The sequence below is a fragment of the Mustela lutreola genome, chromosome 13 (genome assembly GCF_030435805.1).
Source record: "Mustela lutreola isolate mMusLut2 chromosome 13, mMusLut2.pri, whole genome shotgun sequence".
In the NCBI taxonomy this organism is placed as follows: domain Eukaryota; kingdom Metazoa; phylum Chordata; class Mammalia; order Carnivora; family Mustelidae; genus Mustela; species Mustela lutreola.
This window is the reverse complement of record NC_081302.1, coordinates 81,646,577-81,668,848: the sequence shown is the minus strand read 5'-3', so window position 1 is coordinate 81,668,848 and position 22,272 is coordinate 81,646,577. Positions and strand designations below refer to the sequence as shown.

The 22,272-nt window shown below is 38.9% G+C and overlaps 2 protein-coding genes across 4 annotated transcripts in view; one reads left to right on the top strand and one right to left on the bottom strand.

The window, feature by feature from the left end:
- Positions 1-15,322, bottom strand: part of MTMR6 (myotubularin related protein 6) — a 37,612-nt gene extending 22,290 nt beyond the window's left edge. For 2 of the 3 annotated variants that reach the window (XM_059144041.1, XM_059144043.1), the window contains exons 1-2: positions 15,062-15,322; positions 1,474-1,590 (exon numbers count right to left, since the gene is read on the bottom strand). In XM_059144041.1, coding sequence (XP_059000024.1) covers positions 1,474-1,590; positions 15,062-15,085 — 141 coding nt within the window. In that variant the 5' untranslated portion in view covers positions 15,086-15,322. The remainder of the gene's footprint in view (positions 1-1,473; positions 1,591-15,061) is intronic. The other variant, XM_059144042.1, reaches the window with a different exon arrangement.
- The window catches only part of LOC131813658 (nucleoporin p58/p45-like), a 32,094-nt gene continuing 24,949 nt past the window's right edge, over positions 15,128-22,272 (top strand). The window contains 1 exon segment of the mRNA XM_059144019.1: positions 15,128-15,244. Within this exon segment, the coding sequence (XP_059000002.1) occupies positions 15,128-15,244 (117 nt within the window).

The following is a 22,272-nucleotide window of genomic DNA, read 5'->3' as shown; positions in this document are numbered from 1 at the left end:
AGGGAAGAGCTCCAGTGCCTTGAGGGAATACATCTCTGAGATCAACATCTCAGGTAAGGATCTTGACTTATTTAATGCAATCACATATAAACTGGATGGCCTTCCTGGGGGAATCAAGAGAGTACAATAAAAGAGAAATTGTATTAAAAAGCTAGAGTCAATAAAGCAGTATGCTCCTGTAAGTGGAATCAATATATCAAAAGAACAGAACAGAGTTCAAAAGCAAACTCTCAGTGTATTTATAACAGAGTTGAAACTACACATTAATGCACTGAAACTGTCGATAAATGGCACCAGTATCCATATAATAATAAAAAGAATAAAAATAAAAATGAATCCCTAAATTATATCATCAAAGAAAATATTTTCCATATTATTAACAACTTATACTTGAAATACAAAATGTAAACTTTTAGAAAAAAATACAAGAGAATCTTTATGGCAGTTAGAATCCCTAGTCAGAAAACAACATAAACCATAAAAGAAGAAATGAAAAATCTAATACACTAAAATTTTAAACTTTAATTCAAAGACATGTATACATTCAAGATAAGCCACACACTGGGAGAAATTATCTACAAAACACATACCAGACAAAACATTAAAAACCAGACTCCTATAAAGCCAATAAAAGGACAAACAGCCCAAGAGAAAAAGAAAAGGAAATCTAAAGGCCACAATATCTGAAAGGACAACTTCCTTGTAATCAGCAATTTAAAATCACAATTGCACATCCACCAGAGAGGCAAAAATTTTAAAGCTAACAATATCAATGGTGCTGACGACGATGGACAAGATATCACACTCTACTGATGAGAATATTTTGAGACAACTACTTTGGAGCGGGGCACATTTAGTGAAGGAAAATACATACTTATCTAAGCACCAGTAATTTTACTCCCAGGCAAATACAGGGAGAAATATACACAAAATATCCATTACTATATTACTTGACCTACAATCGATTAAAAAACACCATAATTGCAATTTAGTATAAAGATACTATGGATCAGGTGCACTTTTATTCTCTCAAATAAATAAATAAAATATTTTTTAAAAATACCATGGACTATGCCATTTAAACCATTAAATATTAAACAGGTACATCTATTACTTACATTTTTAAAAATTGAAAGGAACAAGCAGGTATTTTATAATTATTAATGCAGATAAAGAGTCTTGCTATCTCCTATAAAAGAGCTCCATATTCTCCCATCCAAGTACTAACCAGGCCCAACCCTGCTTAGCTCTGAGATCAGACGAGATCAGGCCCGTTCAGGGTGGTATGGCTGTAGACAAGAGCTCCATATTCTACACGGTATCCTTGTTTTATTAGGAGAGAGAGTAGATGTGATCATGTGACTATGAAAAATTTTTTTGTTAAATTTTTTGTACTGATCAAAATGAAATATAGCAATAGGCTAAGTCCAGTACTGTAAGTATGGTAGGCAGTACAGCAGATGCCCTTCTTACCCAGGTTTCTTTCTGATGAGAGTCTATAAATAATAGATGTGTGGCTGTAAGATAGAGTGTTCCTGTTAGTGACTTGTTGTTGGTACTGAATCGGTCAAGTAATTTCACTTGCTCAACCTAGAAAAAAGGAAAAGAAAATAAAAAAAAGTTATTTGTCATTTCAAAAATCATACAAATTCTTTGTTATCTCATGATTTAAATGCACCATTTTCAAATTTTTCCCCTTTCTACTAAAAAACATGAGTTTATTTAAGGTTGAACATTAAATTTCACATATCTTGGGGAACATGTAAACCACAAATAACAGGTATAATTTAGAGTTAGAAATACAACCCATAAAGGAACTCTGTAAAAAAAACCAAAAAACAAAAAACAAAAATACACAAATACTAAGGGGAACAGGAAAGAGGCACATGATAAACAACAGTTTTCATATCCAAGAGCCCATACATTTTTTAATTTAAATATTATTTAACATACAGTGAATACTGGTTTCTGGAGTAGAGTTCAGTGATTGATCACTTACATACAATACCCAGTGCTCATCACAATTGCCCTCTTACATATCCACCACCTATCTAGCCCATCCCCCACCATCTCCCAGTATCAACCCTGAATTTATTCTCTACCATTAAGAGTCTCTTATGGTTTATTTCCCTCTCCTCTATGTTTCCTTTCCTCCTTCCCATATGTTCATCTGTTTTCTTTCTTAAATTCCACATATGAGTCAGATCATAAGTTATGTATGTTTCTCTGACACTATTTTACTTAGCATAATATCCTCTAGCTCCATCCACATCACTGCAATTGGCAAATTTCACAATTTTTGACAGCTGAGTAATATTCCATTGTGTATATATATACATTTTCTTTATCTACGCATCAGTTGATGGACATTTGGGCTCTCTCCATAGTTTGGCTATTGTTAATAATGCTGCTATAAACACTGAGGTGCATATGCCCCTTTGGATCTGTATTTTTATATCTTTTGGGTAAATAGCTAGTAGTGCAATTGCTGGATCATAGGACAGTTCTATTTTTAACTTCTTGAGGAACCTCCATACTGTTCTGCAGAGTGGCTGCACCAGTTTACATTCCTGCCAGCAGTTCAAGAGGGTTTCCCTTTCTTCACAACCTCACCAACACCTGTTGTTTCCTGTGTTATTAATTTTAGCCTTCTGACAGATGCAAGAGTCCATATATTTAAGTTAGCAAATCAAGTAATATATCCAGCATCATGGAGGTAAACTATCAGAAAAATTAAATCAAGAAACACTTAAATGGTTGCAAAGTCCAACTTAATTTCTATATTTTCCTCACCACTCCACCCAAGACAGTGTTCCGTGGTCAGCTCTGTGCTTTTACTCATACTCACACTCATTCTCCCTTCTTAAGACAGTTTTTTCTGCTTAGCCAAGTGCTAAGCATTCTTCGGGGTTTGATGATGCCCTTTCTCCTAACTGGAATCCTCAGAAAATTAACTGACTTCCTTAATGTCTCAGCTTTTTAGTTAGTTCCTCCTGGTTCCGAATTCCATTACAGATTATATCATGTGCTGGCTCTATGTCTTCTAGCAGCTGAGACGGTGAGGTACATAGTACTTCTTTTTTAATAGTGTACACACACACACACACACACACACACACACACACATGGCTGCCACTGGAGAGTGGGGTTAGAGTTGGCCAGGACTGTGTACGGGACTACTGTTTTGAAAACACAATTATTTATTGCTGTCCATTCTTTTCAGGAGGGAAAAAAGAGTAAAACAACCAACATAAAATTTTTAATTCACAGCTATAACAGCAGGTTGTAGATAGTTCTTTAACTTGTATGTCTTCAAAACCAGATTTCCAACAATTATCTCATTAATTCTGTACTTCCCCTCACTTATATTTTTTTTTCCTTACTAAAATAGAAGTAAAATGTCCCTCACTATGAAATTATGATTTCCAAAATAATAACTACCATGTAAAAAGCTAATTAATTCCCCCAAAGAAATTTAATTCCAGAGCTTTTTTTAAAATTTAAAATAACAGCTGTTCAAGTAAGTTAAAATTTATTTATTATTATTATTTTTAAACATTTTATTTATTTATTTGACAGACAGAGATCACAAGTAGGCAGGGAGGCAGGCAGAGAGAAAGGAGGAAGCAGGCTCCCCGCTAAGCAGAGAGTCCAATCAGAATCCTGGGATCCTGACCTGAGCTGAAGGCAGAGGCTTTAACCCACTGAGCCACCCAGGCGCCCAGTTGAGTTAAAATTTAAATGTAAAATTAAAATGCCTAGGGGCTCCTGGGTAGCTCAGTGGGTTAAGCCTCTGCCTTCGGCTCAGGTCAAGATCCCAGATCTCAGGGTCCTGGGATTGAGCCTGCATCGGGCCCTCTGCTTAGCGGGGAGCCTGCTTCCCCTTCTCTCTCTGCCTGCCTCTTTGCCCACTTGTGAACTCTCTGTCAAACAAATATATAAAATCTTTAAAAAAATTAAATGCCTATATTTGATACAAAATTTTATTTGTATGGGGTGAAAATGAATTCGAGTTTTAATACTTTCTTTTGGAAACTTAGAGAGATATGACCTAATTTATGTAGCTCAGGTCCAACAGTTGATCTGACACATAAAAATTGTCAGATCAGGGTGCCTAGGTGGCTCAGTGGATTGGGCCTCTGCCTTTGGCTCAGGTCATGGGTCTCCAGGTCCTGGGATCAAGCCCCGCATCGAGCTCTCTGCTCAGAGGAGAGCCGGTTTCCATCCTGTCTCTCTGCCTGCCTCTCTGTCTACTTGTGATCTCTCTCAAATAAATAAATAAAATCTTTAAAAAAATACTTAAAAATTGTCAAATCATTATACACATTGTCCTTTAAGCTAATAGGAAAACCTCCTTCTTATAACCAGTATGAAAATTTCTCTTGGAGATCAGCATTTACTTCATTGTCTAGGGCCATTTCTTCCTTAATTAAAAATCTAACTTCATTATACAACTCACTTTGAAAAAAAACCTTAAATTTAAACCCTTTTAAAACAATGGAATTGGGGCACCTGGGTAGCTCAGTGGGTTAAGCCTCTGCCTTCGGCTTGGGTCATGATCTCAGGGTCCTGGGATCCAGCCCTGCATCAGGCTCTCTGCTCAGCAGGGAGCCTGCTTCCCACCCGACTCCTCTCCCTCAGCCTACTTGTGATCTCTGTCAAATACATAAATAAACTCTTTAAAAAAAGAAAACAATGGGATCAATTACTGTTGACTCCCCTTCAATTGCACTAGACTTGAAACTAACCAACAGCAATACCATAATATAAATCTCATCTGCCTTATCTCTGAAGCAATTAAAGCAAAGTGTTAATGGCTCTAAAGAAGAGAGAATTAATGAATATATATGGAAATAAAGGTTACTATAAAGTGTCAACACTACTCAAACAATTTGTGCCAACATCATTTTGTAGCACTTCACAAACTACTCAAAAGTGATATAAAAAAGGATATTGGCAAGTAGTTTAAAGGGAGTGGTGGTTGATGTTTACCACTTACTTAACTGAACAGTAAGGTTGCTTTTTTTTTCCCCAGCCTAACAGAATTCATTGTTTTTGCACCACACCCAGTGCTCCATGCAAAACTGCCCTCCTTAATACCCACCACCTGGCTCCCCCAACCTCCCAGCCCCCGCCCCTTCAAAACCCTCAGATTGTTTTTCAGAGTTCATAGTCTCTCATGGTTCACCTCCCCTTCCGATTTCCCTCAAATCCCTTCTCCTCTCCATCTCCCTATGTCCTCCATGTTATTTGTTATGCTCCACAAATAAGTGAAACCATATGAAAATTGACTCTCTCTGCTTGACTTATTTCACTCAGCATAATCTCTTCCTGTCCCGTCCATGTTGCTACAAAAGTTGGGTATTCATCCTTTCTGATGGAGGCATCAACATGTGTTGGAGAGGATGTGGAGAAAGAGGAACCCTCTTATACTGTTGGTGGGAATGCAAGTTGGTGCAGCCACTTTGGAGAACAGCGTGGAGATTCCTTAAGAAATTAAAAATAGCACTTCCCTATAACCCTGCAATTGCACTACTGGGTATTTACCCCAAAGATATAGAAGTAGTGAAAAGAAGGGCCATCTGTACCCCAATGTTTATAGCAGCAATGGCCACGGTCGCCAAACTGTGGAAAGAACCAAGATGCTCTTCAACGGACGAATGGATAAGGAAGATGTGGTCCATATACACTATGGAGTATTATGCCTCCATCAGAAAGTTTGCCTTTTTTGAAGTCCAAATGAAGTTTTTTAATCTGTGGATTTTCAAAAGATTATAAAACATTTTTTGTTAGGCTTCAATCATAAGCCATAAATAACTTCTTGGCAACACACAAATTCTCTACACACAATTGTCTACATGCAAAACAACCACACCACTTTCATTTGGATTTTAACCCTCTTCTGTCCATCCCCTATTCATTACTATTCTTCTTCAGGGGCTCCATTCTCTATAGGCATCTTATCCACTGTCATTATTTTAACCTATACGTTAATGACTCTCCTAATTAAATGCCCAACTCTGAGCTCTCCCGAGTTCACACTGCCTGCGATACACATAATAACGATAATAATCCCTGACATAGTATTGAGGTCTTATTATATGACCAGTACTAAAAGTGTTTAACATACATTATTTCTTTTAATTTTCACAATTCCTATGTAGTAAATACTATTAATCTCTAAATGGAAACTGAGACTTAGAGAAGTTAGTTAAATGTCCCAACACCACACAGCTAGTAACAGTAGTAAGTTGAGTAGCATAGTAAATAACCCTATGTCATAGGTCTGATTCTTGAGGTAGATCACCGTCCCACCATACTATACTATATTGCTCTACTCAGATGTCTTAAGATTCATGTTAAGCATACAGAAAATGAAACTAATTTTCCCTCACCCCTCATAAGTAGGTTCCTGATCTTGTATTTCTGATTAGAGTTAATATAACTCCATCCTCATCCAGTCACCCACATTAGAAATCTGGTAATCATCCTATGACTTCCTCTTCACCACCAATATTCAATTAACCACCAATTCCTATCAAATTTTATAGCCTAAATATTTTTAAAATCTGCACCTTCCACTACTGTTGGAGTAGTTCCTACATTGTAAAGCATCTGTTCATGTGTCCATCTCTTCCACTAAAGCTGTAACCCACCCCACGACAAGAACTGTCTCTTATTTATGTCTGACTACCTAATGACTGATACAGCACCTGACACAATAAATGTTTGTTGAACTAGAGTGAAAGGCCATAGAAACATTTCCCACAGGGGGAAAATAGAAGGTGCCCACAGCATACCAGTGGTCTCTTGCTGAAATCACTCAAGAGATTTATTATATCAAGTTCTTCTTTGTAACATTTACTGCCACCTTTTCCCTACATAGAAGGTGAAGAGTAAATATTCAGTAATTTACGAATAAATGAACAAACTTAAAATAAGCAGAAAAATTACTAAGAGTGTACAGTTATAGTTCGGCTTTTTTGGTTTTTAAATACACGTGTGCACCCTCAGTCTGCTATTCCCACCCCATCACCCAATTATGACAAAGTCACTCTTCCTCTAGAGTTGCATAACACTACATAGTTCTTTCGGGCTTATCAAGATTGGAAATTCAGGTTAAAAATACTCTTCCTAACACCCCACGCCTATTTCTTGATTCCCCCTAATTTCTACATCCAAAATTATCTGAAATTCCATTTATTGATCTTTTAATTCTGGTTACCCACATTCAAGTCCCAAAGCCTAGCCGTTCATTTGAATCATCTCTGAAACTCTGCATAAATACAAATGCTAAACCCCACTCAACTACACTCAGTCATCTCAGGAGATGGAGAACAAAAATTTGCCTTTTTTAAAAAGGTTATTATTTATTTATTTATTTATTTGAGAGAGAGAAGGCATGCACACAAATGGGGGAGTGGCAGAGAGAAAGGCAGAAGCAGACTCCCCTCTGAGCAGGGAGCCCCACATGGGGCTCGATTCCAGTACCCTGGGATCAGATGTTTAACTAACTGAGTCATCCAGGTGCCCCCAAAGATCTGTATTTTTAAGAAGCTCACAAGGTCATTTTTACACAACTGATACTCCTTCTAATCCCTCTTGCTCTTAACTTTCATTAAGTTAGGTTCGTTCTCTATCTTTATGCTCTTTTCCCAATATTTAAGGCCCCAGCTTGTGTAGTCCTCCCACTTAAAACTATGGTCCCTTAAAATACACAATTGCATTATGGTTGTATGCATACCACCCCAACACACATCTTTGAAGAACATCCACATAAATATACATTTTCAGGAAAGAGAGTTTATTGATTCACTCCACAGAAATTTACTGGCTATCAACTAAAGTCCAAATTGTCTGGATCTCATTTTCTTTATGTATAAAATAAGGAAAACAATCTCTTCCTTGAGGGTTGTAGTAAGTAAGGTTGGATAATATATGTAGGTACTTTACTCCAAGTTTGCTTGACAAACCATAAGCAATAAAGTGCTCAGACATTTGCAAAAATGACTACTGTTAGCAAGTTAGTAAGCTGATGAGGTAAGTTCTGTTTTAAACTAATGTCCAGGGCGCCTGGGTGGCTCAGTGGGTTAAGCTGCTGCCTTCGGCTCAGGTCATGATCTCAGGGTCCTGGGATCGAGTCCCGCATCAGGCTCTCTGCTCAGCAGGGAGTCTGCTTCCTCCTCTCTCTCTCTGCCTGCCTCTCTGCCTACTTGTGATTTCTCTCTGTCAAATAAATAAATTAAATCTTTAAAAAGAGGGGGGGGCACCTGGGTGACTCAGGAGCTTAAAGCCTCTGCCTTCGGCTCAGGTCATGATCTCAGGGTCTGGGATGGAGCCCCACATCGGGCTCTTTGCTCAGTGGGGAGCCTGCTTCCCTTCCTCTCTCTGCCTCTCTGCCTACTTGTGATCTCTGCTGTCAAATGAATAAATAAATAAATAAATAAAATCTTTAAAATCTTAAAAAAAAAAATAAACTAATGTCCAAATTCAAATAGAGAAAGGAAGGAGGGGGCACATAGACTTTAAAAGCAAATTCAAAAGTTTTCATAATATAATATTGAAAGCAAAGCTGAACAAAATTTTCTTAACTATAACAAAGAAAATACAGAATTCTCAGTAGAAGAGAGAGAACATAAAAGGGGACAGGCAATAACATTTGATGAAAAAGAAACACCTGTTAAGGTAGAGCATCTATGTTGTAGATAAAAGGATAGAGTATTTTAAGCACAGTAGCCTGTGACCAAAATACGTTTTTACAGTTTTAAAGATCTTTCCAGTGGCCATGTGGAGAAAATGCAGAATAGAGAAGAGACTGGAGGTGGGTAACCAGGTAAAAGGCTAATGTGTTATCTAGGGCTGCCTGGGAGAGATATGATAAGCTACAATAGACAGGATACGATTAAGCTACAATAGGATAAAGAGAAAGCCCATTGAGATAATGAAACCAATGTGAGAAGGAAGGAGAACTAGAGGCTTCTTGAAGATGTTAAGCTTGTCAAACTGGTTGCCATTTACTAAGATAAGGTATTAAAAAGAAAAGAAAATCTGAGAGAAAAGAGACTATAAAGGACTTTAATAAATTGAGGATTATTTATTACCTTAGTAAATGGAAAGTTATATTCAAATCAAGAACATATAATAGAAAATTCATTACATGACTGCTTAAATATGGCAACTGCCATATGTATATGACTGATAATAAAATTAATCTGAACATTATTCCAAAACATTTATTTAATACTTTAGGCTCTGGAGAAACTTTAGGTCCTGAGAAAACTTACTGATTGATTATTCTGTTCTTAGCTGCAAATAAGGTAAATATAAAAAAACAAAAGAAAGCAGAGCTTTTTCTTTGCTAAAATTATCAGCATAGAAATTTCAAACCAGAGACGTAGCCAACTTCTAAGCACCAACTGCTGCCTCGTATTTCCTTTTTTCACCAAGGAACTGTAAGTACTTTATAGATGTCGCCACAGATTTTTCCCAATGCTTTCCTGGAAATGTTTTAAGTCAGGTATTTAGGAAGCAATCTCGTCCTGGTCACTAGCACTGAGATGCTATGGAAATAGTGTTCGGACCCTTTAATTACAGTTATGATCACGAGGAAAAAGAGAATGGGGAAGAAAAACAAGTTTTGGGGAAGAGAAAGAATAAACAAAGTAGAAATAGAGTAGGGAGAAGGGAGAAGAGAACTGTAGGGTGTAGTAATTATGGTAAGGATGGGGAATGCTAACACATTTTTTGAGGCACATTTAGTTGAACTGTTGCCAACTTTGGGCCTGCACTAAAAGGTACTCTAAACAGGAAGTTCAAATTTCAGCTGATTACACAAAGCTGGAAATGAAAAAACAGACCACACACACTCAGTATCATATCCAGAATATTCGGACATCAAGTGGCCTCTGGGACAAAAAAAGGACCAATGGCCATCTTCAATCAACGTTTGGTAGCCAACAGTTGTACTTTACAACTACATAAAACAAGGGCTATTGAAGCAAAAAATACACTGTCATGGCTTCTCTGACTTGTAAGCTACCCCTATAGCCAGGCACCCATTTGGGACTCTTAGTATCATTATTCCACACTCTTTCAAAAAGAAAGAGCATCAGGTTACCTTTGTGATGTGAAAGATAACCCTCAACAGGGCAGAGATTTTTATCTTTCTTTGCTCCCATATCCCAAGTTCCTGCAACAGCTTCTGGGTGCATAAATCACCAAACAAAACAGATCATAAACCCAAGGGCACTTTTCAGTCCTATCTTATTTTGTTTTTCTGCAACACTGGACACAGGTGACTTTCCATGAATGGCTTCCTGTCTCACTCAGTAAAAGCAAAGATTTCACATTAGCTTTCAAGGCTTACCCCTGTCCCCAACTTTAATTTCCTACTGTGCTCTCCCCTTCCCTCACTCTGATCTAGCCACACCAGTCTTCTTGCTAGCTTTTACTAAATAGGCATGTCCAACACAGGCTTCTCCCAGCCTCTCCTCCCCACTCCTTGCCCCTGGGAAGATGGCTTGTTCCCTCATCACGTCAGTCTATACTCATGTCACTATCTCTGTAAGGACTTCCCTAACTACCCTGTTTACAACTGTCCCCCCCCACCTCACCCTGGCACTCTCTATAGCATTCAATACCATCTACCACATTATATATTTGCCTTATTAACTTTGCTTACTGTTATGTCTCCCCCAGCAAGAAAATAAGTTTTGGAATGGCAGGGACTTTTGTCTGCAAACCACCATTTCCCCATCCACAGAACAGTACCAGGCCCTAAGGAAAGGAGAAAGCAGAAGAAGGGGCAGCCAAGAAGGAAATCAGAACAGGGAAGACTTCCCTTCTTGTGCTTCACCTCTTCCCATTAGATCCCTAATACTCTTCCTCTGAATCCTCCTCTTCTGCTCCACCCTTTGGAAGTATTCCTGGGGTTTTAACTTTCAAGCCTTTACAAGTACTCCTTGCATAAACTCATGCGGAAAAGAAAACATCAATGATTGCCTAAACAATGACAACTCCCAAATTTATTCTTTTGGACCACACCTTTTCCCTAACCCTGTACCCTCAGAACAGGCTATTTACTAGACCAAATCCTATCACCTAAGTTCCTCTCCCCCATCCCCTACGATCCTCCCAGTCCTACTCATACTGATCTTACTATTCAAATCTATTTATTTAATTACTTTAAAAAGATTTTATTTATTTACTTGAGAGAGGGAGAGGGAGCATGTGCAGGTGCACAAGTGGGGGCAGGGAGGAGGAGAAGCAGGCTCCCCACTAAGCAGGTAGCTCCATCTGGGGCTCGACCCCAGGATCCTGGGATCATGACCTGACCTGAAGGCAGACACTTAACTGAGCCACCCAGGCACCCCTCAAATCTCTTGATTAGACCATTACTCTGTGAGGCAGAGGAGTGTCACCGTTAAGAGAACAGGACTGGTATCACAAAGACCTGGATTCTGGGCGCCTGGGTGGCTCAGTGGGTTAAAGCCTCTGCCTTCAGCTCAGGTCATGATCCCGGGGTCCTGGGGTCGAGCCCCGCATCGGGGTCTCTGCTCTCTCTCTGCCTGCTTCTCTGTGACCTCTGTCTGTCAAATAAATGAATGAAACCTTTAAAACACACAAAAAACTAAGACCTGGATTCAAGTTCCCAGCTCCACCTCGTCCTTATTAGAACGAGAGGTTTGAGTCAGGACAAGTTATTTAATTTCTGCAAATTTTCGTTTTCTCACCTATATAATGGGATAATATTAGTGAGTCAAAATAGCACTTCATGTGAGGAAAAGCAGTCAGGTGCTGCTCCCCACAATCTACTGGCTCTTACTCTTAGTCATTCTTAGTTTGCATCTCTTTTCCTCTTTGTAACTGATTCCACATATTAGTGTACATAACACCTATGATTGCACATTCTAATGACAAAAACGGGTAGCAAGCTAAGAACAAACTAGGTGTTACTTTTGGAATAATTCAACTTGAGCCCTAATGGGGTCAGATTTTCATGGGATATTCCATTCCTTAACAAACTCTAGAGAGCAGTCTTCCATATATAGTTTAGGAAAAGATTCTTCCGTACTATTCTGTAAAGTTCCATTCACAAACAGCACTTCACTGGACAGCAACAGATGATGTCAGCCAAAGCCCTGGAGCCTGGCAGAGAAAGCAGAAAGACTGCATAAAGAAGAACTGTCTCTGCTTATTTACCATTGTTTCTTGGCAAGACTACCTCATTATGGCGAAATTAGAACTCAAAATGATAGGCAGAGCTTGGAAACACTCTTTCAGAAATACAAATTCAGACTGGACATCTTTAGTGATGCTATACAGTAAGTAAACTAAATGTGACCAAAACAGGATGGTATTATATCTGTTCCTGAACTTTATCACTATAAAGCCATTTAGTCATACTCAGCTAAAATATTTATCTGATAAATCTCTAGTTCATAAGCGGTAACAATTAAAAAAAAACATAAACAATACAAAAATGTCAAGAAAAGCATTTAGAAGGAAAAAAGCACTTAGAATTATCATTAGGATTCACTTCTGAGTATTAATACATTTTAACAATTAGTTTAAAACTAGAGAAGTAACGAAAAGAAAATGATGACAAGCCCTAGTTTAAATCTTCACTCTACCCCCTCATGAGGGAAGATTACTTCAACTCTCCAAGCCTATTTCCTTCTCATCTGCAAATGCTGATAATGTACCCAACTGGCAGGGTTATTTAAGAAATTAGGACAATTGTGTATAAATTAGCATTACTTGTGAAATTATAAATTCTAGAAAGTAATATTGCGTAGTTAGCTACACTGACATAGAGTTGCTCAAGAAATGGTAATTATTACTTTTTTTAAAAGATTTTTTTTATGTATTTGAGAGAGAAATCACAATTAGGCAGAGAGGCAGGCAGAGAGAGAGGAAGGGAAGCAGGACCCCTGCTGAGCAGAGAGCCCGATGTGGGACTCGATCCCAGGACCCTGAGATCATGACCTGAGCCGAAGGCAGCGGCTTAACCCACTGAGCCACCCAGACACCCCTAATTATTACTTTTCAAATACAGCTGTCTTAACATAGAACAAATAAATAGTTACATGGGATTTAACTCTACGGTCAATTCTTGATCACAAGTCACTAAACTGCATAGTTCAAAATAGCTAAGTAAACTTAAAAGCAATTCATTTTTAGTTTTGAAATACAATCATTTTTGCAGTAAATTAACCATGTCCAAGTGAAGGTTATGGAAAATAGTATAATAATGCAATAGGGTACGTTCATAACAATCTTCTAATAATAAGTCATAATTTGTGAAAATATTATAATTCACACAGCAATTATCATAATGTACAGTGAGACTCATGTCTATCGTGCTCACTGCTCTATAGCCAGTGTCTGTCCTGTGCCTGGCACATAACTGGGACCTAGTTAGTATTAGTTTAAATGCAGTGTACCTACAGCCACTTATGATTATTCAAGATTACTGGTGGTCTTATGCTAGAAGAGGAACTCAAAGTAATGAAAGAGCACAACCTGAAAAGTAATTTTAATAGAAAATTATTCATGAATCTTCTGCTCCTTAAAGTCATAAAGGACCTCACTAAACTGTCAGGATAGGCCCACTGTGAAAAACTACTATATAATACACAGTTGGAACCCTGGAACCAGGAAAAGAACCTGATCTGATGCATGATCTAGTCCTCTTTCCCATCTCTGTTTTTTACTAGTTTGGTTATTTACTAAACGACCCTTCTACTTTCAAACTTTAAGAGCCAGCAACTTGAATTATAGTTATTTTACCATTCTTCTCCTAAGGAAAAAAAAAAAAAAGATTCTTCTCTCCCACTTAAGTACCAACCAGGCCCTCCCCTGCTTAGATTCCGAGATCAGACCAGATCGGACGCGTTCAGGGTGGTATGGCCATAGATAAGGGGGAAAAAAAAAAAGATTTTTAAAAAGGGGTTAGTTTTTAGCATCTTCAATTATTATAGTATGTGCAATGTTATAAACAAGCTCTAACAAAAATCCATGACACCTTAAAAAGGTCCATGAAGCATTTTAATGACACAGACCTCAAATTCTTATCAGACAAATGAAGATAACGTATGTCGCTATTTTTTCTACATGAACTGTAAATTTAGGATGCGTGGCAATTGACTGATGGCTTTAGGAAATCACCAGCAGTCAGGATTCACAATGGGTCCTCTCCCTGATTTTGTTAGGCTCCAGGCGATCTTAAAATTACATTGTTCAGTTCTTCTTCTTGTCCTGATTTATGCTTTCTTCCTCCCAAGGCTGAAGCTGAACCTAACTTGTAAATATGTTGATGCCATTTCCTTCCGTTTCAGTATTTGTAATGGAATTATACTACTTGTTCGTTTCTAAAAACAAATGCCTTTCACACGGAAAAATTAAGCATGGGATTAATTAAGATCAACTGAAAAAGTTCCATCAGACACTTAAAAATATGGGATAACATGTTTTCCTTCTCCGTAACTCCTCTGTTTAACTGACTATTGACGCTAAAGACAATGAAGTTTCGAAGCACACAGAGACAGCAGACGGAGACAGCCGACGAGACAACAAAGTGAGGGGGAGCAGAGTGCTGATCTCAGCGCCTCCAAAACTTGCATCAAGAACCTGGGACACGGGACAATTCAACGTGAGCAAGGAAAACCTTACACAATATCACAATGCTGATCTGGGGACCCACCCGTTTCCCGGTCTTTGGGGCAGCGAATGCCTGAGAGCAGCTGAAGCTAAAGCAGCCCCAATTTTGCCCAAGAAGTGTAGCGCGACCAATTTCATGGGACTCAACCCCCAGCTGCCCAAATCGTCCACACCCCAAATCGTCCACACCAAAGACTGAAAACGGGACTTCCACTCGCATAGGTACAGGTGGCCTCCGCACCTACCCTGGCCCTAACTGCCCTGCCCTCCCACACTAGGCCCGGGTACGGTCCGCGGGGCCGGTCCTCAGCCCCCGTCCGGCCAGCCCAGCCACCGTCGCCCCCCACCTCTGCCAGGTCAGACCATGGCTAGTGGCTAACAATTCTCCGCGTCGGAGTACCTTGGTCGTACGGATGTGCTCCATCCCGAGCAGACGTCCGCCGGCAGCGCCACTCACAAGCGTACCATGGAGCGAGAGAGCCGGGCGGACCCAAGGACCCAGGGCCAGCAGGAACTACCAGCCGCCCAGCCCCGCGGCCCGTCCGCCCGCCCCCTGGCAGCGTCAACCGCGCAGGCGCAACCGGCAGGCGCCGTCTCCTAGAAACGCTTTCCCAAACCCGAGGCCTGGGTGGGGGCAAAGACTGGAGGGGTAGAGTGTCCTCGGAGAGAGAGGGCGTATGGTTCTTCCGGGGCTGCCGTGGCTCCTACAGCGCCACCTGCTTGTGGAGGCTCGGAACAGGCAGCAACTCCCACCCTCCACTCCCCCAGAAGAACCTGTTAAAGGATCATCAGATAGACTTACTGTAGCCTTAATGTGAACAATCAAAATTCCCAATACTAGGGTCTCCGGGGTGGCTCAGTCCTTAAGCGCCAGCCTTCTCCTCAGGTCATGATCCCAAGGTCCTGGTATGGAGCCCCGCATGGGGCTCCCTGCTCAGCAGGAAGCCGGCTTCTCCCTCTCCCACTCCCCGTTTGCGTTCCCTCTCTGGCTGTGCCTCTTTGTTAAATAAATAAATAAATAAAAGGTGAACGCAAGTGGGTGCACGTGTGCAGAGTGCTACTGACATCTAGTGGGTGCAGGTTAGCTCTGCTGCTGAACATCCTACAGAGCACCAGACACCCCGCCCCTCGCCTCCCACCGCACCTCCCAAGAAGAATTATCCAGACCAAGAGGTCAACTGTGAAGAGGTGAGAAGTCTCCCAGGGGTTTTGTAGCAAGCACTTTCACTTATTGTAACTAGAAAATGCTCTTTGTAAAACACCATCATCACTTTTACATCATCTTTCTTGCTGTGTTTGATGCTACAAAGGCTTACCACCTGTTTTCTTCTCTAATTAAAAATTTGCCAGCATCTCATTTATATTATTTATTTATTTATTTATTTTTATTTTATTTTAATATTTATTCAACTTGTTTTGGTGTTGGTTTGTTTTGGTTTGTCTGTTTTTTTGTTTTGTTTTGTTTTGTTTCGTGTTTTGAATGCCTGCTCTGCTCCAGACAGATTGCCAAAGCAAATGCTTATTAATCTCAGCAGTCTTCGTGGTGAAATTACTTACTCCTGTAGGTATATGTGAACTAAGAATAAGATCAAGCCACCTAGACACCAGTGTTGGTAGAGTATCTCATCCAAAAGAAACCCAAATCCTGCTTTAAAACAAAACAAAACAAAACATTGAAAACTAATATAGCTCCTTACTGAAGATCTCTTGAGAAGGTAGAATAGGGTGAATTATACTAAATAACATCCATCAAGACTCCCTTAATAAAGCTTCTTTGTATACTGTTTCTCCTGCATTCTTTGTCACTTTCCCTATTTCCTGCTCATCCGCAGTTTGCCCGCAGTTTGCCCGCACGTCCCAGGCTGTCCTCCCCCACTCTTGTCTCGTATCATGTCTCCTTGTTTTTCTTTTGCCAATTTTCACGGAGAGGTAATAACAGTAACTAACACTTACTAAGGGATTATCAGGAGACGGAAAGTGTAGCAAATGCATCACCTGTGTTATGAGGAAAATACTGTTCCTTTCCTCAGTTTAAAGATGAAGAAAGTGGAATACAATGAAGTTAAGTATCTTGCCCAATATCACAGAGAGTTAAAGCCTAGATCCACGATGTAAAGCCAGACAGTCTGACTCGAGAGTCTGTATTCTTTTTTTAAGAATTATTTTTATTAACATCTAATGTATTATTTGCCTCAGAGGTACAGGTCTGTGAATCATCAGGCTTACACACTTCACAGCACTCACCATAGCACATACCTTCTCCAATGTCCATAACCCAACCACCCTCTCCCTACCTCCACACGCCTCAGCAACCCTTGTTTTGTGAGATAAAGAGTCTTTTATGGTTTGTTTCCCTCCCGACCCCTTCTTGTTTCATTTTTTCCTTCCCTAATCCCACAACCCCTGCCCTGCCTCTCAAATTCCTCATATCAGAGAGATCATATGATAATTGTCTCTCTCTGATTATAGAGTCTGTATTTTTCTTTATTTTTTTTAAAGATTTTATTTATTTATTTGACAGACAGAGATCACAAGTAGGCAGAGAGACAGAGAGGTAGGCAGAGAGAGAGAGGAAGGGAAGCAGCCTCTCTGCTGAGCATAGAGCCTGATGTGGGGCTCGATCCCAGAACCCCGGGATCATGACCTGAGCTGAAGGTAGAGGCTTTAACCCACTGAGTCACCCAGGTGCCCCATAGAGTCTGTATCTTTAACAGCTATTCTATACTGATTTTTTTTCCAAAATCTATATAAAAGTTCCACCTATGATACTATAATAGGCTAGAAAACGACCCTGCCTTAAAAAAAAAAAAAAAGAATTAAAATTACAAAGTAGAAATCAAGTTCTGTAAAGCACCAGGTAACTGACAAGTTAGTGAGAAGGTACAAGAGCAAACTATAAGAAAGTATACACCCAGAGAAGTAAGCAGAATAGTGAAATTGTGGCAAAAGGGCCATTTATATTTCTTACAGGACATAAAATTCAGAAGTTAAAATCTAGGGCCTACTGAATGGGGAGTTTAATGAGGTACTCTTCTTACATAAAGCCAGGGACATATAAAAATACAACCAACCCAAACCATAGAATACATCAGAAGATTTGCATTGACATTGAGAAATTGCCTGTCTTGGATATATCACAACCACAAAAAAGTTAATAAATGGATTTGCAACCTATATTCTTACTACCCAAAAAACTTCTCCCAAATGTCAAGCTGTGCATATAATTGAAAGTGCTTGAAATTAGTAGTGCCTAAGAATTTTATCACAGCAAATACAAATTCTTTTTGATTGGACTGTCTCTCTATGATAGGTTTCAAGTAATTCTCACAATTAGTTTTCAAAGGAAAATAATTCATCACAACAACAACAACAAAACTAGTACACAAGGAAACAATTCTCAAGAGATCATTGGCAGTTACAACCTGATGGCAATAAAAGATTTTATAATTATCAGGCTTTGTTTATAAAGCAACTGTTTCATTTCAAAAAATTAAAGACCCTTAAAACATCTGCAGTGTATGGGAAAATGATTTTTGAATGATATAGAAAATATGAAGAACAACCAAATATAAGTTCTACAACTGAAATACAAAAATTGGAGTGGAAAGCCCATTGGGTGAGTTTAACAGATGAGACAAATTAGAAAAAGAATTAGAAAACTGGAAGTTACTAAAAGAAGATGATCCACAAAGAAAAGGAATACAGAGAGACAAAAAGATTATATGAAAAGAGGTTAAGAAAAATGAAGGATAGAATTAAAAGATCTAAAGCAAACTTGATCATAGTTTCACAAGAATAAGAGAGAAGGAGAGCGACTGGGGCAAAGATAATATTTGAAGAGATAATGCCTCATTTTTTTTTCAGAATGCATGATAGACACCAATCCACGAATTCCAAGTATATTAAAAAGAAATCCAACTCTAGACACAGGCTAGTGAACTACAGGTTCACTATGGTGAATTTATTATGGCAACACCAAAGACAAAAATGAGGATTTTAAAACCATCCAGAATAGAAGTACAAATTACCTCCAGCAGATCAAAATTAAACTTCCAGTAGACTTCTTATCAGCGATAGAAGCCATGGAAGATTGCAATGGTATCTTCCATATACAGAAAGAAACAACTGACAATCTCAAGTACTTTCCCAGGGGCACCTGGCTGGCTCAGTCAGTGCGGCATAGGACACCTGATCTCAGGGTTGTAAGCTTGAGCCCCATGCTGGGTGCAGAGATTACTTGGGAAAAAAAACTTTCAAAAAATGAATATATATAATGAATAAATAAAATACTTCTCCCAGGAAAAATTTCTTCCAGAAAATAAGAGTAGGGAGGAAAATTCATTTTTCCAACAAACAAACAAACAAACAAAAAGATTGAGTTTGCCATGATCCATACTAAAGCAAATTCTAAATTTATACTTCAGAATAAGTAAAATGATCAGAGATGGAAGATTTAAACTACAAAAGAAATGAAGATTTTTTTAATGTAAAGAAATGAATAAATGTAAATAAACACTGACTGCATAAAACAATAATACTCAAGTTTTATAAAATTGAAAAGCAATTTAAATATATGAGTCAGGACTGAAATAAAGTATCTTAGGATCCTTGCATCATCTTGGTAGAAATTAGGAATGCTAGTTAACTTTCGTCTTAAAAAGTTGTGTGTAGGGACGCCTGGGGGACTCAGTCAGTTAGAGCATCTGATATTTTATTTTAGCTCAGGTTATGATCCTGGGTTGTGAGATCAATCCTGCCTAAGATTCTTTCTCTTTCCCATTTCCTCTGCCCATTCCCATATATCCCCACCCTGCTCTCTCCTTCTCTCTCTCTTTCTCAAAAAAGAAAAGAAAAGAAAAAGGCTGTTTATATTTTTTAATTGCTAGGGAAACTGCTTTTAGAAATAGCATATAAATTCCAATTGAATAGAAGATGAAAATGGAATTGTATTTCCCACAGCATAAAAATAATGTCAGATGTCAATGAACAAATTTAACAAAACATGTGTAAGATATTTATAGAGAATGTTATAAAACTTCATAAATGGATGGATGAAAAGATATATTGGAGTAGATCTATCTCAATTTCTCTCTCTCCCCCTGCCAACACACACACACACACACACACACACGAAAACCTAACTAAATGGAAGGGATGCACTATATTCATGGAATAGAAAACTCAATTTTAAAATATATCAATTCTTGGGGCGCCTGGGTGGCTCAGTGGGTTAAGCCGCTGCCTTCGGCTCAGGTCATGATCTCAGGGTCCTGGGATCGAGTCCCGCATTGGGCTCTCTGCTCGGCAGGGAGCCTGCTTCCCCCCCTCTCTCTCTCTCTGCCTGCCTCTCCATCTACTTGTGATTTCTCTCTGTCAAATAAATAAATAAAATCTTTAAAAAAATAATAAATAAATAAAAAAATAAAATATATCAATTCTTTCCAAACTAATCTATCTATAAATTCAATGTATTCCCAAACATTATCCTAACAGGTTGGTGTGTGTATATATATTGGGGGTGCAGGGAAATTGTCAGTATGTATGTGTAATGAGCTGATTCTACAACCTATATGGTGATGTAAAGAGCTAAGAATAATTCTGAGGAAGAACAAGAAGGCAAGACTTTCCCAAATTATAGTACTTAAGGTGGCATGTTGCAAGAATAGGCAAACAGAATGAGAGTCCAGAAATAAAACCACATATATGTAGCTATCTGGTTTATGAAAAAATGTGATATTACAGATCAGTATGGGGAAACTCTCTTTTCAATACACGAGGCTGAGAAAATATGCTATCTATATGGGTCAAAAGATGAAATTTGATTCTGACCCCACAGTATGCATTCCTATGTTGATTGAAGACCCAAGTGTGAAAGGCAGCATTATAAACCTTTGGAGGGTAAGTGAGAAGAGTCTCATGACTTTATTATAGAGGAAATTATTTAAAACAGACTATACAAACCTTGTAGACAATAAATTGAACAATACTTAAATTGTACATTTCTATTCCTTAAAAAAAAAGACAACAATAAAGCAGTACAAGGACAAACCATAGAGTGTAAGGCAGGTTTTTAAAAACTATTTTATTTATTTGAGAAAAAGAGAGAGCATAGGGGGAAGGAGCAGAGGGAGAGGGACAAGCAGGCTCTGTGCCGAGCACAGAGCCCCACGTGGGGCTCGATCCCAGTACCCTGAGATCACGACCTGAGCTGAAATCAAGAGTTTGAGGCTTAATCAACTGTGCCACCCACAGTGTAAGGGAGTTTTAATACATATAATATACAAAGGATTCATATTAAGAAAATAAAAGAACTTCTATAAATAAATTAGAAAAAGGCAGAGGCTCCACAGATAAATGGGAAAAACATTTAAACAGGACTTCACAAAATAAGACAGCCAAAAGTTCAGTAAGCATATGTGAAAGTATTTAACATTATTTTTAATCAGGACAATTCAAAAACGTTGACACTAACATGTTTTGGCAAGGATGGATAACAGCATGGACTCTCAGACCATGGTTGCTGTTGGGGTGTAATTTGTTACAAAACCTTTCAAGAACAATTTATCTTCCTCTTATCCAGTGGAACACATACATAGCCTAGGAACCATCAACTCACTCCTAAATGTGGATGCTAGAGTATTTTAAACATATGCAATAAGATACATGTCTAATGTTTATAGCAACCCCATTCTAATAGCCCCAAACTGTAAACAATAGCAACAGTAAAATAGGTATATGGTGATATAGTCATAAAATGGAATGCTATGCAGCAGTGGAAAGGAACAATCTTCAGTTACATACAGCAAGGATTAAACTTAAACATAAGTTTGAACAGGGATGCCTGGGTGGCTCAGTTGGTTAAGCAGCTGCCTTCAGCTCAGGTCGTGATCCCAGCATCCTGGGATCCAGTCCCACGTCGGGCTCCTTGCTCCGCAGGGAGCCTGCTTCTCCCTCTGACTCTGCCTGCCACTCTGTCTGCCTGTGCTCACTCTCGCTCGCTCTCTCTCTGAGAAATAAATAAGTAAAATATTTAAAAACAAAACAACAACAACAAAAAAAAACGCACAAACAAACCATAAGGTTGAGCAAAAGATGCAAGGCACAGGGGCACCTGGGCGGCTCAGTCAGTTAAGCATCTGATTCTTGATCTCAGCTCAGGTCTTGATCTCAGGATTGTGAATTCAAACCCCACTCTGGGCCCTACGCTGGGTGTGGAGCCTACTTAAAAAATAATTTCAGAAAACTATACGAGACACAAAATGATGCATATGGTATGATTCCATTTATATTACAGATCAAAAATAGGCAAAACTCAACTATGTTTAGGGATGAGCATGTAGGTATTGAAACTGTAAAGAAAAGTGGAGAATATATCCTTACAATAGCTAGGATAATGGTTACCACTGGAGTGTGATTGAGGAAGTCAACCACTAGAAGTCACTTGTAAGTCTCTTGCAGTGCTCAGTTGCTTGAGGTGAGTGGTGGTTACGATGTGACGTTTACAGATGAGGGTATACAGTACTTGTACACATTGTACTTTCTTCCTCAAGTATGATATTTTCACAATTGGGAAAATCTATGGAGTAGGAAATTTGAACTTTTCCCCAAAAT